General features: G+C 63.1%; 2 protein-coding genes across 4 annotated transcripts; both read left to right on the forward strand.

Moving 5' to 3' along the window:
• Positions 1 to 281: 281 nt before the first annotated feature.
• Positions 282 to 6,294, forward strand: CCDC102A (coiled-coil domain containing 102A). 2 transcript variants are annotated; one of them, XM_051801911.1, is made up of 9 exons: positions 282 to 357; positions 2,125 to 2,708; positions 2,996 to 3,198; positions 3,314 to 3,422; positions 3,677 to 3,793; positions 3,880 to 4,089; positions 4,351 to 4,521; positions 4,626 to 4,729; positions 5,754 to 6,294. In XM_051801911.1, exons 2-9 carry the CDS (start codon positions 2,181 to 2,183, stop codon positions 5,878 to 5,880), a joined length of 1,569 nt encoding a protein of 522 aa, XP_051657871.1. In that variant the 5' UTR covers positions 282 to 357; positions 2,125 to 2,180; the 3' UTR covers positions 5,881 to 6,294. The 2 variants fall into 2 exon arrangements, with proteins under 2 accessions (XP_051657871.1, XP_051657872.1); XM_051801912.1 differs by having other exon boundaries at positions 316 to 361.
• An 853-nt stretch (positions 6,295 to 7,147) lies between these two features.
• DOK4 (docking protein 4) lies at positions 7,148 to 11,517 on the forward strand. Of its 2 annotated transcripts, none has more exons than XM_051801939.1 (9): positions 7,148 to 7,221; positions 8,255 to 8,463; positions 9,330 to 9,437; positions 9,718 to 9,832; positions 9,929 to 10,048; positions 10,131 to 10,320; positions 10,617 to 10,755; positions 10,845 to 10,968; positions 11,063 to 11,517. In XM_051801939.1, exons 2-9 carry the CDS (start codon positions 8,398 to 8,400, stop codon positions 11,185 to 11,187), a joined length of 987 nt encoding a protein of 328 aa, XP_051657899.1. In that variant the 5' UTR covers positions 7,148 to 7,221; positions 8,255 to 8,397; the 3' UTR covers positions 11,188 to 11,517. The 2 variants fall into 2 exon arrangements, with proteins under 2 accessions (XP_051657899.1, XP_051657898.1); XM_051801938.1 differs by lacking the exon at positions 7,148 to 7,221 and adding an exon at positions 7,704 to 7,826.
• The last annotated feature ends 2,291 nt before the right edge of the window (positions 11,518 to 13,808 follow it).

Below are 13,808 nucleotides of genomic sequence, written 5' to 3' on the forward strand. Positions count from 1 at the left end.
CGAGTGGCTACGTCTTGTCCCCCGCCGCGCCCCCACCTAGGCACCCGCTCCCTGGTGCAGCCCAGAAACACCCACGGGCGAGGCCCCCGCGGGCGAACAACCACCTACAGGCGTGTGCGAGCACCCACTGCCGACACGCGTGCAGCCCCCCGGGCGCGGCCCCCCCGCAGTGCCACGGGGCAGGACACGCAGCGCGGCCCGGGACCGGCCCCCGGGCGCGGGCGGGGGGCGGGAGCGGCGGCGGGAGGAGGAGGAGGAGGAGGGGGAAGAGGAGGAGGAGACTCGGCCGCAGCGCCCCGGCCCGCGCGGGCCGCCCGCACCTCCCGCACCGCCCGCACCGCCGCGGTGCCGACACCGGTGGGTGAGGGACCGGGCCGGACCGGGCAGCACCGGGCGGGCGGGCGGGCGGGCGGGCGGCGGCACCGGCGGCACCGGGAAACTTGCGGGAAACTTTGGCGGGGGAGGGGCCGCGCCGGGCCGGGCCGGGCCGCGGAGGGGCCGGGCGGGGCCGTACCGAGCCGGGCGGGGCCGGGCCGAGCGATGCCGGGGGGTCCCGGCCGTGCCGGGCCGGACCGGGAGGAATTCCCGAGTACCGGAGGAATGCGGCGGCTCCCGCCGCCCGGGCCGCGGCGGATGAGTGACAGAGCCCACGGCCAGTGGGGAGGCGCGGGGGGCGGTCGGTCCCGCCCCCGCCGGGACCCCGCGGGGAGGATGCGGGGGGAGTCCGCGATCCGCGCGTGCCGGTGATCCACGCGTGGTTCCTGTGGCTGTTCCTGGAGTGTTTGGGATCCATGCACACTCCCCGCGGATGCTCCGGGGGTGTCTGTGCTCCCCAAGGGTGTTCCAGGGGTTTCCGCGATCCACGCGTGATCCCCGTGGGTGTATCATGAGTGTCTGTGATCCACACGTGCTCTCCGTGGGTGTTTTAGGGGTGCCCTGGATCCATGCGCGCTCCCCGTGGGTGTTGCAGGGGTGCCCGGGATCCACGTGTGCTCCCCCGTGGGTGCTGCATGGTTGCCGGTGCTCCACACATAGTTCCGTGGGTGTTGCGTGGGTGCCTGTGCTCCATCTGTGCTCCCGTGGGTGCTGCTGGTGCCGGATCCTGCCAGTGCCTGGGATTCCTCCGGGAGCAGCCCGGAGAGCTCAGGCCTGGGCTTGCCTCTGAGTTTTAGCAAAACTTCACCATTTCAGCAAATATCACTGGAGAAATTAATTTTTTTTTCTCCTGTGCAAAGCCCAGAACTGTCATCGGCTTCTGCTCCCGCTGCTCCTGCACCGGCTCTCCCAGCCCGACTGGATTTGGTGGCAGGTCTGGGCTGCACCGTCCCAAAAACCTGCCGGAGCTGCGGGCAGCCACAGCTGGACCCTGTACTTATCCCATTAGGGCGCGCGGCAGCCTCCCATTGAGGTTTCCTGGGGCGGTTTGCCTGCCTGGCCGCGCCGGGATGTGAGGTCCGTGGTGGGATGTGAGGTCCGTGGTGGGATGTGAGGTCCCGTGCCGGGATGTGAGGTCCCGTGCCGGGATGTGAGGTCCACACTGGGATGGAGACGCTCTGGCCCTTTGTTGAGGCATCGCTGGAGAGCACATTCAGCGGCCTCGGTGCACACGTCCTGCCCCCACGCCAGCTCAAGCTGTCCTTCCGGAGCTGTTCCTGCCTCGCTGGCGCTGGATCCAGGCTGTAACCTCTGCTGGAGCTGTTGGGGTGCAGCCGAGTCCCCCCACCCCAGCAGCAGGGACAGTCTTGGAGGCTTGCAGATGACGTCATAGGATGACCTCATGCAGATGATGTCACCCAAATAACATGTAGATGTCTTCCCCCTGGTGTGCTGGCGGAGGTGCCATGTGCCTGGCTGTGCCGGCTGTAGTGCCAAATTGGAACTAGGTGCCAGTGGCTGGGCAGTGGGCTGCGGTCCTCACTGGGGTCTTTGTTGGGGACCTGGCTGGGGTCATTACCAGGGACCCAGCTGGGGACATTGACCTCACCAGGGTCCATGCCTGGAACCTCGTCACTCAGAGTGCCATCCCCCAAAACCAGGGACTGTGCCTCTGCCCCCACTTCCCTCCAGCTACCAACTGCGGCCCCTCAGTCCCCCAGTCCCCCTGATCCCTCCTGTCTCCCGCAGGTCCCCAGGCACAGACGCTGCCGACGGTGACAGCCATGCCCTAGGGAAGCCCCACCATGAGCCAAAGCGGGGCCTCACGCCTGGCCGGCTCCCCGCCGCTGCCGGGGGGCTCACTGCTGGCCCTGCTGGCCCCCGAGTCCTCCCCGTCCCCCCCCAGCGGGACGCCCTCTCCGGGGCCCCCACCGGCGTTGCTGGAAGGGGACTGGGAAGGGCGGGAAGAGCTGCGGCTGCGGGAGCTGGAGGAGGCGCGGGCGCGGGCGGCCCAGATGGAGAAGACGATGCGCTGGTGGTCGGACTGCACGGCCAACTGGCGCGAGAAGTGGAGCAAGGTGAGAGCCGAGCGCAACCGGGCGCGCGAGGAGGTGCGGCAGCTGCGGCATCGCCTGGAGGCCCTCACCAAGGAGCTGGCCAGCCTGCGCCGCGACCGGGACCGCGACCGCGACCGGCCGGAGGAGCGCCCGCCACCGACACGGCCGCAGCCCAGCCCCGGCAATCCTCCCGCCACCGACGGGGCGGAGGGGGACACCGGCCCTGAGCACGAGCCTGTGCGGGACGTGGGGGCTGAGGTGCCCCAAAAAGGCAAGGTGAGGGTGGCAGGCTGCCCAGGGCCGACAGGGGAGCTCCTCATCCCCATCACCCACCCATGTGCACCCTCAAACCACCACTGCCTGCCCTGCAAAGGTGGGCAGTGTGGGGGGGACTACTCTTGGATTAGCGTGGGGAGTGTCAGACCCCTCAGAGCAGCACAGGGAGGGCAGTGGAGGGAGGGATGCTCTTGGTTATGGGGTGAGGGCTGGGTGCTGTAGGTGCTGGGAAGCCAGGGCTGCCCCCTCACCCTGTTCCCTGTGTTGGGCCACCCATGGCGCCACAGGAGCTGGAGCTGATGGAAAACATCTTGACGAGCAAGCAGGATGAGAGCTGGGAGCAGCGGGGCCCCCGGGCCTCCTTCAGCCGCCAGGAACGGAGCCGCCTGCTCTGGGAGGATGTCAGCGTCATGGAGGAGGATGCCACCAAAGTCACCGCCCTGAAGCTGAGGCTGGATGAGTCCCAAAAAGTTCTGCTCAAGGAGCGGGAGTGAGTGCTTGGGGCATCATCCTTGCATGCTGCCAGCCAATCCCAGCCTGGTCCCCGCTGGGATGGGATGTCCCATGGGGTCCTGCTGGCTGTCACAAGCATCGCCTCTCCCCAGGGACAAGCTGGCGCTCAGCAAGAACATCGAGAAGCTGGAGGGCGAGCTCAGCCAGTGGAAGATCAAGTATGAGGAGCTCAACAAGAACAAGCAGGAGGTGATGAAGCAGGTGAGCAAGGTACCTGGGGAGCAGGGGTGCCCGGGGGGTAACCTGTCCCCAGGGAGGTGGCACGTCCTCATGGTTGCACATGGTGGCCCACAGCCACCTCCCCAACTGCAGGGTGCTCATTAAGGGTCTTCATTAGTGCTACTGAGCCAGTGGATCCATCTGCAGAGATTGGGTGGGTGGGTGGGTGCAGTCAGGGTTCAGGTGGTGGAAGGTGGGTGCTCACTGTCCACCTGGGGTGCTGTGTCCCCCCACAGCTCAATATCCTGAAGGAGATCCACCAGGATGAGCTGGGGCGCATCTCCGAGGACCTGGAGGATGAGCTGGGCGCTCGCTCCAGCATGGACAAGAAACTGGCCGAGCTGCGTGCGGAGGTGAGGCCAAACCCCAACACGGGGGGCAAAGGGAGCGGCGAGGGGTGTCCCTGCTGCCCCCCGGCCACCCCATGTCCCTGTCCCAGATGGAGCGGCTGCAGGCAGAGAACGCGGCCGAGTGGGGCCGTCGGGAGCGGCTGGAGACAGAGAAGCTCAACCTGGAGCGGGAGAACAAGAAGCTGCGGGCACAGATCGAGGACCTGGAGGAGGTGCTGGCTCGCAAGCGGCGCCAGACAGCCAGTGCCCTGGACACCGACCTCAAAACCATCCAGGCCGAGCTCTTTGAGAAGAACAAGGTGCCATGGGGGTGGTCCTGGCCCCCACTACTGCATCCCTGGGTGACCCTGTCATGGGGCTCAGCATCCCCAAGGACTCCCTCAAGCCCAAACTCTGCCACCACCCTTCACCTAAGGAATGGTGGTGACCCCGTCCTTGCTCCATTGGCTCCTGGGTCATGGGGTGGGGCAATGGGAGAGGTCCCTGGGGAGGGAGAAGGGGGCATTCAGTGGTGAGAGTGTCTCTCCCCTGCTCAGCCCCCTGCCCCATGCCCACCACAGGAGCTGGCCGACCTGAAGCACATCCACACCAAGCTGAAGAAGCAGTACCAGGAGAAGATGGCAGAGCTGGCCCACGCCAACCGCCGCGTGGAGCAGCACGAGGCAGAGGTGAAGAAGCTGCGCCTGAGGGTGGAGGAGCTGAAGAAGGAGCTGGCCCAAGCTGAGGATGAGGTGGGGAAGCTTGTGCTGGTGGAGGGGGTTGAGATGGGCGGGTCTGCTCCCTTCATGCCTTCGTGGCTGCTGACGGCACCATCCCATCCCATCCCATCCCACAGCTGGATGAGGCCCACAACCAGACGCGGAAGCTGCAGCGGTCGCTGGATGAGCAGACGGAGCAGAGTGAGAGCTTCCAAGTGCAGCTGGAGCATCTGCAGTCCCGGTGAGCAGGGGCTGGCTGGGATGCTGTGGGGACCAGCAAGGACTCGTGGGTGGGGTGATGTTCTCCTTACCACCATCCCTCAACCAGCATCTGCCTGGTTGAACCCCTGGCTAAGCATGGCCAAAGTGCCTCCGACATCCTCGGAAGGAGCACAACCATCCTCAGAGCAGCCTTTACCCCACTGCAAGCTGGATGGCATTCCCCTCCCAGTTAAACCAGCACAAGGCTGCCCAGAGACTGGTACAGCCCAGTTTCACACTGCTTAGGGTTGCACCCGCCAGTATCCAGGGCCAGGGCAGGCTCCAAGCATCCCACACGAGTTTGGGGAGGTGGGAGCTGAGGTTTATTGCCCTTAAAAACTTTCCCTGGCCCTGCTTCACCTCTCCAGCAGTAAAAAGCTGAAATGGCCGTGGGATCGATGCCGTGGTTCCGGGAGGCACTGAGGAGGGGTGTTTATAATCATCCTTTATTTTATTGGGACATCTGCATTAAATCATGGAGGAATAATGGAGGCTTCGTCACCACCCCCCCGCAGCCTCGCCATGTACTCGTCCCTAAATAATTCATGCTTTCCAGTAAAATGCAGTGGATGGTTTGGATCTCACTGGATCCTGGGCCTTTGGATTTCAAATTTGCTTCATAAATTTTCCTTTGATGAATTTTCACGCAAGGGCGAGTGAGGAGCTAAAACCACTGCAGGCTCCCAGGAACGGGGACTTCCTGGGGATTTTGGGGGGAATCCTCATTTTAGGGGGACGACTCCTCCCAGCTCAGCACTCCTGTGTGGCTCTGAGCAGCACAGTGGTGTCCAGCCCTGGAGGAGTTTAACCTGTGCCGAGCACCATCCACGGCTCCTGTTCGTTGTGCTGGAGGGTCAGCCCCAGGCGGGGGGAGCTGATCCTGCACCCAGAGTTTGGTGGGGGTGGCAGGAGGGAGGTCCCCCGGGGTGCAGCCATGCTGTAGGGGTGCAGCCATGCTGTAGGGGTGCAGGGGGACGGGCTCAGCTGTGGCTGTCCCTCGGCAGGCTGCGGCGGCAGCAGAGCACTCCGCTCTTCGGCAAGATGCGCAGCACCCGCTTCGGCCCCGACGACGCCGGGGACGGCACCAGTGACCCCGACGAGGACGAGGACCTGCAGATCCAGGTGCCCTAGAGCCCAGCGCCAGTGCCACCGCCGTGGGGACGTCCCACATCCGTCCTCTGCGCTCGAGTGAACGTGTCACCGCGGGGCCCAGCCGTGAGGCGACCCTCGTATGCGTGGGAAAACCGAGGCACGGAGCGGTGGGGAGGAACTTGCCCAGGGAGCTCCAAACCCGCTGCCTCTCGGACAGTGTTGGATGCCCCTTCAGCCACCAGCAACTCCTGGAACACAAATGTGGCCCCCAAAGCCAGTGTCACTGAGCAGCCCAGGAGGAGGAGGCGCAGGCAGAGAGAGGCACTGAGCCCGGCATCCACAACGCCCTCCTGCCCACTTTTTTTATATATATTATATATATGTATGTATTTGTATATGATTTTTTTTATTATAAATACAGAGCCCAGAGGGGCCCAGGCTCTGGTGGTGGAGTGAGCTGCTGTGTCTGTCCCCACGTGGGAGCAAGGGTTGGGAGGGGACACATCAAGGATGGATGTTTCTCCACTAGCCACAGCCCACCACTGCCATCCCTGTCCCCATGCCTGGGGACCAGCCCAGGGTGTGGGTAAAGCCCATCCCTGGGCCTGTGCAGCAAGGAGTGCTCACCCATGGGTGCAGGGGAACTCCCCTGTGGGTTCAGGGCTTTCACCAGTGGATGCAGAGGTACTGACCTGTGGGTGCAAGGTTGCTGACCCTGGGGAGGTGCAGAGGTGCTGACCCAGGGGTGAAGGGATGTTCCCACGTGGGTGCTGACCACCCTAGCCCAGCCCAGCCCCCACAGCCCACCCGCACAGCTCAGGGCCTTGGGGGCTTTGGAGGAGCTCAGACACAACCTTATTAAAAATTAATATTTCGGTGAGCTAATCCCCTCGCTCTGCCTTTTAATTGATTGGCTAAAAGCGCGGCTCTTTGCTACTCACAGGGTTTTTTTAATGCCCTTTTATTTCTAGCAATCATTCATATTTTTATGGCCCAACAAGTGAGGCCGCGGGGGGGGGGGGAGGGTGGTGCCTTTGGGCAGTTTTAGTGGGGGCGCCCTGGAAAAGAGTTTGGGGGGCACAGAGGACAGGGACAGGGATGAGGAGACAGGATGATGAGCTCGGCAAGAGGCCGCCGCCGCCGCCGCCCGTCAGTCGCCGCAGGGTGTTCACTCTGAAGCCTAATGATGGAAACCTCTTTGCAGGGCGGCCGGTTGTGGCTCTGGTTGGGCAGCCCGGGGGGGTGAAGGGGGGGGGGTACCGGGCCGGGGGGTGGGGCCTGGAGGGGCGTGGCCGGGGCGGGCGTGGCCGCGCGGCTCCGGGGCTCGGGGCTCGCAGCGCCGCGGAGGCTCCGGCGGGGCCGCCCGCAGAGGGGAGCCCGGTAAGGGGGGCCACCGGGGGGCAACGATGGCGAGCGGAGGGGGCGACACACGGCGGGGCTTGACCGAGGTTCGGGGTGACAGGTGTCGGGGGCACCAGGTGGGGAGGTGACAGCGGCGGGTGGGACGTGCCGGTGGGAGACCTGGGCGTGATGGAGGGGTCGGCCGGGGACCGCGCGTGGGGGTGACAGGTCGGGGAGGGGGGCAGGAGGTGCCCTTCAGCATCTCGGAGTTCCCTCGGGGTTTTCATGTGCGTGGGGTGGGGGTGATGGGGGTGAGGGTGATGGGGGGGATTTACCCCTCAAAGGCGAGCTCTGCCCCCGGCCTCTCTCGGGGCAGAGGGGGGTCCCCAAGGTGCGGTCCCAGGTGGATCCTTCTGAGTGCTGGGCTTTGGGCACCAGGACGTCACTGACACGGAGGAGCATCCCCGGGGATGGCCCCATCCCGTTTCCTGGGTTACTGCCTTCTACATGGGACTTCTCCAGCTGGGAAGGGAACCCGGTCCCCACCTGGTCCCCCCTCTAGGGGCTGGAGGAAGCAGCAGGGACCAGTCTGAGCAAGGCCGATCTCGTGGCAGGGCTGGAGGGAGGCTGGGTTACAGCGAGGGGTGCGAGACTGGGAGCTGAGGTCCCTCTGGCACCCGGCACCAGGGCCAAAACACCTCGCACCAGAGCTGGCCTGGCCAACAGGGGTTGTTAACACCGAACCCCACTGGTGCCCGGCGGCAGGGGACATGTTGCTGCCCAAGCGAGCAGCCTGGAAGGAAGGAGGGGCAGTGCGGGAAGGTGATGGAGACCTGTGGGCGAGGTCCGGTGTGGGTGTCTCCCGGGACACATGTTGGAGCTGGTGCCAGGCCTGTGTGTGTCGGCCTGGCTCCACCGTGCTGGCAGGGGTTAACACCGGACTGTTCCACTCGGATGGTTCAGGCAGCGAAGGGAGGAGGAAGAGGAGGAGGAGGAGTAGGACAGGAAGGAGGAGGAGGAGGAGGGGGAGGAGGAAGATGTCACCCGTCGATCTGTCATTTCTCTTTTCCAGCCAGGATGGGGGACACTGCTAGCGCCGAGCTGGGCCGGTGCTGAGACAGGAAGGGTGCGGAGGAAGAGGATGGAGAGGGGGAGGCAAAGGTGAAGGCAGCCCCCCCCCAAAAAAAAAGTCCCCCACCCCATCGAGCCATCGCCATGGCGACGAATTTTAACGACATCATCAAGCAGGGCTATGTGAGGATGAAGAGCAAGAAGCTGGGGGTGAGTGGGGGTTTTGGGGAATGGGGGCCGTCGTGGGGGACACCCGTGGATTTAGGGTGTTGGTTTCCATGCGAGGTGACGAGGTCGGGTCCCTCCTGCGGGTCCCTCTTGTGGCATCCTGTGCCCCTGTTTTTGGGTTGAACAAGCAGCATTTTGGGAGCTGTGGTGGCGGGGGAGTCCGGGGGGGCAGGGACAGGCCACTTGTTGGTACCCAAATCATCCAGCAGCCCCAGGAGTCCAGATCCTGCAACCGGTCAGATCCTGCACCGAGTGACACCCGTTCACCTGTCCCAAATCATAGAGGGCTTGGGGACGTCCGCGAGCCCTCCCCGCCCCCCATACCTCAGTTTCCCTCCACACGCAGTTTGGCATCGGGGATGCCCCACCCCGCAAGGCTGGGGGGGAGCTGCTGGGTGCCAATTAGGGTGGTGTTGAATTGCAGCACCCATAGGTGGGGGGTCAGGGGGTTCGGTCGCCTGCCTCCATCGCTGGGAGCCGGCAGCAGCGAGCATGCTGGGTAATTTCATGCTAATTAGGGAGAACAAAGAGGGAGCGGGCTCGAGGGGGGGGACATGCTTGGGGACGATGGCCCCACCACCCCCTGAGGCAGGGGCTGCGGGAGAGGGGACGGCGAGATGCCAGGACAGGGGTCCCCTTGGGAGCTTTGTCTGTGTTCATTAATTAAGCGCTGTAATTAGCACTGGCAGAGGGGTGGGGGCGGATGATGGCAGCCCCAGGTTATCCCCATCCCCAGCATACCCTCCTGTTCCCAGGCCCAGCAGGGTCAGCAGAAGCAGGCACAGGTCCTGGGGATGGGGGCATGGGGCAGGGGGGGGACGGGGACCCCCACGCTCTGTGTCCGGCAGATCTACCGGCGCTGCTGGCTGGTCTTCAGGAAATCCTCCAGCAAAGGGCCCCAGCGCCTGGAGAAGTACCCGGATGAGAAGTCTGCATGCCTGCGAGGGTGCCCCAAGGTGAGGGGGTGCGCTGCAGGGGTGCTGGGGTGCTCCCCACTGCGGGGGTCCCCGTGCCAGACCACATCCCTCCTTGCCTCAGCTTGCTGGGTGGCTGTTGCCCCATGAGGTCCAGTGGGATGGAGCTGGGTCTGGGTGCAGCAGGGAACACGGTCTGGGTGCAGCATCTGGAGTCTGGGTGCTGCAGGGGCCAGGCTGTGGGTGCAGGAGTTGACAGGGTCTGGGAGCACAGCAGGGCTCTGGATGCAACCCTCAGTGTTGCCCCCCACCTCCTCTGCAGGTCACTGAGATCAGCAACGTCAAGTGCATCACCCGGCTGCCCAAGGAGACCAAGAGACAGGCCGTGGCCATCGTTTTCACCGACGACTCCGCCCGGACCTTCACCTGCGACTCAGGTACGGGGCAGCGCCCACGGATGCCGGGCTGGGGGTGCTGGGTGAGGCACCCTGGCTTGGCCAGGGTCGCCCAGGGGCTGCCGTGGTGCCTTGCAGAGCTGGAGGCGGAGGAGTGGTACAAGACGCTGTCAGTGGAGTGCCTGGGCGCCCGCCTGAACGACATCAGCCTGGGGGAGCCCGACCTGCTGGCGCCCGGCGTGCAGTGCGAGCAGACGGGTGAGCGTGGCGCGGGGCTCCACCCCGCTGCGCTGCACCCCCCACGGATTATTTTATTTTCTGGTTTTTTCCCCGTCTCCAGACCGGTTCAACGTGTTCCTCCTCCCCTGCCCCAACCTGGACGTTTACGGCGAGTGCAAGCTGCAGATCACCCATGAAAACATCTACCTCTGGGACACGCACAACCCCCGGGTGAAGCTGGTCTCCTGGCCCCTCTGCTCCCTGCGCCGCTACGGCCGCGACGCCACCCGCTTCACCTTCGAGGCCGGGCGGTGAGATGTCACCCTTGCCAGGAGGGGGATCAATGCTGCATGCCTTCATCCAGCTGGATGCTCCAGGAGATGGCACTGCTGCCATCACCACAGGGCAGACCTGAGGCTGGGGTGATGGCCACGGCCTGCATAGGGTGCCCCAAGGCGGGGGGTGTTTGGAGCTGGGTCTAGTCCCAGCTCAACACCATGAAGGGGACATCGGGACAGCTCTAACAGCATGGGAAGCCGGGCCAGCTGCCACCTGGGGTGGGTTTTGTTTATCACCCCTGGTGACGTTCCATGCCCCATCCCTGCAGGATGTGCGACGCAGGGGAAGGTCTCTACACCTTCCAGACGCAGGAGGGTGAGCAGATCTACCAACGCGTGCACAGTGCCACGTTGGCCATCGCTGAGCAGCACAAGAGGGTCCTGCTGGAGATGGAGAAGAATGTCAGGGTGAGCTCCAGCCCACCCCGTGGTGGGGCGCAGCAGGGGAAGACTCAGGGGGCCCTGTGTCATCCTTCTCCCTCTCTCATCCACCACAGCTGCTGAACAAAGGCACTGAGCACTTCTCCTACCCTTGCACCCCCACCACCATGCTGCCCCGCAGCGCCTACTGGCACCACATCACCGGCTCCCAGAACATGGCTGAGTCCTCCAGCTATGCCGGTGAGTGTCCCTGCTCCCCTGCCAAGGAGCTGCTGCTCCTCCAGCCCCCATGGCATTCCCAACCAGGTGAGCCCACCCTCTGCTTTGTCCCCAGGGGAGGTGTATGCGGGCGCCCAGGCCAGCTCGGACACCGACCTCCTCAACAGGTTCATCTTGCTGAAGCCAAAGTCCTCCAAAAGCGACAAGCCTGAAAGCAGAGAGCCCACATCATCCCCGTGAGCTGGTGGGCGGGGGAACTGGGGCAAGGGTCCCCTTTTTCCTCCCCAGAGGGTGGCAAGGACGCAGGCAGCCACCCCTCAGAATCCCCAGGAGACCTTGGCACCTCCATGCCAAGACCTTGGGGAGCAGGCACTGGCTCGCACCCTGGTGTTAGTGGAGGTGAGGGCTGGATCAGCCTTGACTGACTTCAAATATATATTGAATATCTGTATTGTAAGAGATATTTCCTTCTCACACAAATGCAAATGTGGTGGCTGCCGAAGAGCCCTCGGGCAGATGCTCAGAGGTTTCTGACTCTTGGGGATCCTGCTGGGAGGCGAAAAGAAGTGCGGGGGGGGGGGGGGTGGGGGCGGGTCAAGAAGTTCGGAGTGTTTTCTGCAAGGCAGGAAGGCTGCAGTATCACCCTGCCACGGGCACGAAGCAGCGCCGGAGGATGCGGCTGTGCCAGGCTGATGGTGCAGGGTCCCACCCTCCCGTGAAGAGTGGGGTGCTCCTGGGGACACCCTGCCACCCCTGAGCTGATTTTTGCACTTCAAGCTGTTTAAACTCGCTGTAGAATTGAGATGTCTCAGGAGAAACTGGTTTTCCTTCCAGGGGGTTTGGGTGGGTGAGCAGCCGGGCAGGGCCAAGCTCCCCAGCTTCCCCCACCCCAGCACCCCTCACTCCTCCAGCCACAGCCGTGTGCCCCCGCTGTGCCCCTGGTTTATCTGCTGGTGGGCAACCCCGGGACTGGTTTTGGCCAGTAGCATCTGTCTCTCCAGGGGCAGCTTTGTGGATATAGGAAGTCCCAGGGCAGAGAAGCTCATGCCAATGAGGGGAGAGCTGCATTCCTCTGTGCATTCCCATAGCCCTCACTCCCCCCTCACCCACTGGGTACCAGCCCTTGCCCGGGGGGAACTGGGCTTTATGTGCTGAACTCAAAAGCAATTGATTTTTTTCTAGTTCTATTTATTGACCTCCTTTAGAAGGGCTATCTTTTTATTGCCGTGAAAACCTTGTTGTTTCTTTGGAGTCTTCTTTCTGTCTGGGTTGGATGGTTAGTGGTTTTCTTTCTGCCCTTTAAAGCTCCAGGTCCATGTGTTGGGCACGGGGAGTGTTGTGATGTGGGAACCTGTGGTCTGTAAATACTGTGTCTTGGGATTGGTGTAGCTTGTGGCTGAGGCTGGGGGAATGTTGGGACAGAGAAGGGGCACTCCCTGCAGCATGGCCGAGCACGGAGGGGCTCGTCGGACCCCAGCACTGCCTGGCAGCACGTCCTCCCCTGGGTGAGAGGTGTAATTTGCTCTCTTTTCCTGGCTACACACCTCATCTGGAAAAGATGTAACATTTGTTACCAAAAATGTTTCGGTTTTCTGTTTTTTAAGGAGTTGCTCAATGAATAAACAACCCTTATCCACATCCACCCTTCCTGTTTGTCTGTTCCATCCAAGCGCGCTCGGGAAGCGCAAGTGGGAGTAGTGCCTGCCAGGGAGAAAAATGCTGATGGGGGGAGATTTCCTGAGGCTCCTGGCAGCAAGCTTGGCTCAGAGCTTTGTTCTGCCTCCAGCCATGGCCAGGACACTTCAAGTGAAGCCCTAAAACCGCTGGGATAGGGAGAAGGGTGGAGCGAGTTGCCACTCTCCATCAAGCAACCCTGAGTGAAACAGGATGCCAGCACTCCATTGTTATCCCTTCCCTCCAGCCACCCGAAGCTCCGTGCCAGGGCAGTGGTGGCTTCAAGCCCCCAGGTGAAGGAGCTTCAAGCCACGTCATCTTCCAGCTCTCCCAGAGTTGTGCCAGGTAAGTTATCCATGCCACGACTGCCTGGCAGTGCTGGCCTCACGGTGAGACAGCCATGCCAGCTGACGCAGTGCTCCCTCCAGGAACAGGCAAGGACATGGAAGCAGCAGCCCAGCCACAGCAGGTTTTCCCTGGAGGGGAAGGCAGTGCTGATACAGACTGCTCTCTCCAGCTCAGCATGACCCTGTCACCACTCCCTGAGCCATCCCCATGCCCCATGTCAGGGGCACACATGCCTTCCCCTCCCTCCCAGCCCCCATGGCACAGAAGTGGCAGGTCTCTCCAGGAAAGTGTCACTGAGAAGCTCATCCCAAGCCACGCTGGGCACTGATGGAGGGGAGGAGAAGGGGTGACCCAGGTCATTGCTGGAGCCTTTAAGCCACTGCCAGAGGGGTCAGGGTATGAGACCTGCACCAAGCTCAAGCCCAGCACATCCTCGGGGCTGTGGGCACACTGGAAGGTGTCATCCAGGGTCATTCCTGACAGACCCCCTGCCACCCAGCTCCTCACAGAAAGGTTATACACATAGAGGGGTGTGTGTACAGCTCCAAAGGAATCTGTAAGTACAGCTTTGCCTGCCTGACCCAGCTGGGCTCCCCTGCAGCGCTGCCTTCTGCAGCATCTTGCCCACCCCGGCTTCAAACATCTGCTTCGAACACGGCGCTGGCTGAGCGAACGCGGGGCTGCCTGCGGGAGGGGGGCTGCTCTCCTCGGGAGATAATGTCACGAGCAGCCATCAGCATCAGCAAGCAGTGCTCCCTCCAAAGCACATCTCATTAAGTTAATGCCTATTGGAGAGAAGTAAATGATGTGACATCTCCTCCTGCAGCCCCGGCCAAGCT

This window comes from Manacus candei, unplaced genomic scaffold (genome assembly GCF_025592945.1).
Source record: "Manacus candei isolate 608988 ecotype Guabito, Panama unplaced genomic scaffold, ASM2559294v1 h1tg000053l, whole genome shotgun sequence".
NCBI classification, from domain to species: Eukaryota; Metazoa; Chordata; class Aves; order Passeriformes; family Pipridae; genus Manacus; species Manacus candei.

Coding starts and splice junctions, on each gene's coding strand:
- CCDC102A (XM_051801911.1), top strand. CDS start 2,181: ATGAGCCAAAGCGGGGCCTCACGCCTGGCCGGCTCCCCGCCGCTGCCG. Junction 4,090..4,350: donor AGCTCTTTGAGAAGAACAAG/GTGCCATGGGGG, acceptor TGCCCACCACAG/GAGCTGGCCGACCTGAAGCA. Junction 4,522..4,625: donor TGGCCCAAGCTGAGGATGAG/GTGGGGAAGCTT, acceptor CCCATCCCACAG/CTGGATGAGGCCCACAACCA.
- DOK4 (XM_051801939.1), top strand. CDS start 8,398: ATGGCGACGAATTTTAACGACATCATCAAGCAGGGCTATGTGAGGATG. Junction 9,833..9,928: donor GACCTTCACCTGCGACTCAG/GTACGGGGCAGC, acceptor GGTGCCTTGCAG/AGCTGGAGGCGGAGGAGTGG. Junction 10,049..10,130: donor CGTGCAGTGCGAGCAGACGG/GTGAGCGTGGCG, acceptor CCCCGTCTCCAG/ACCGGTTCAACGTGTTCCTC.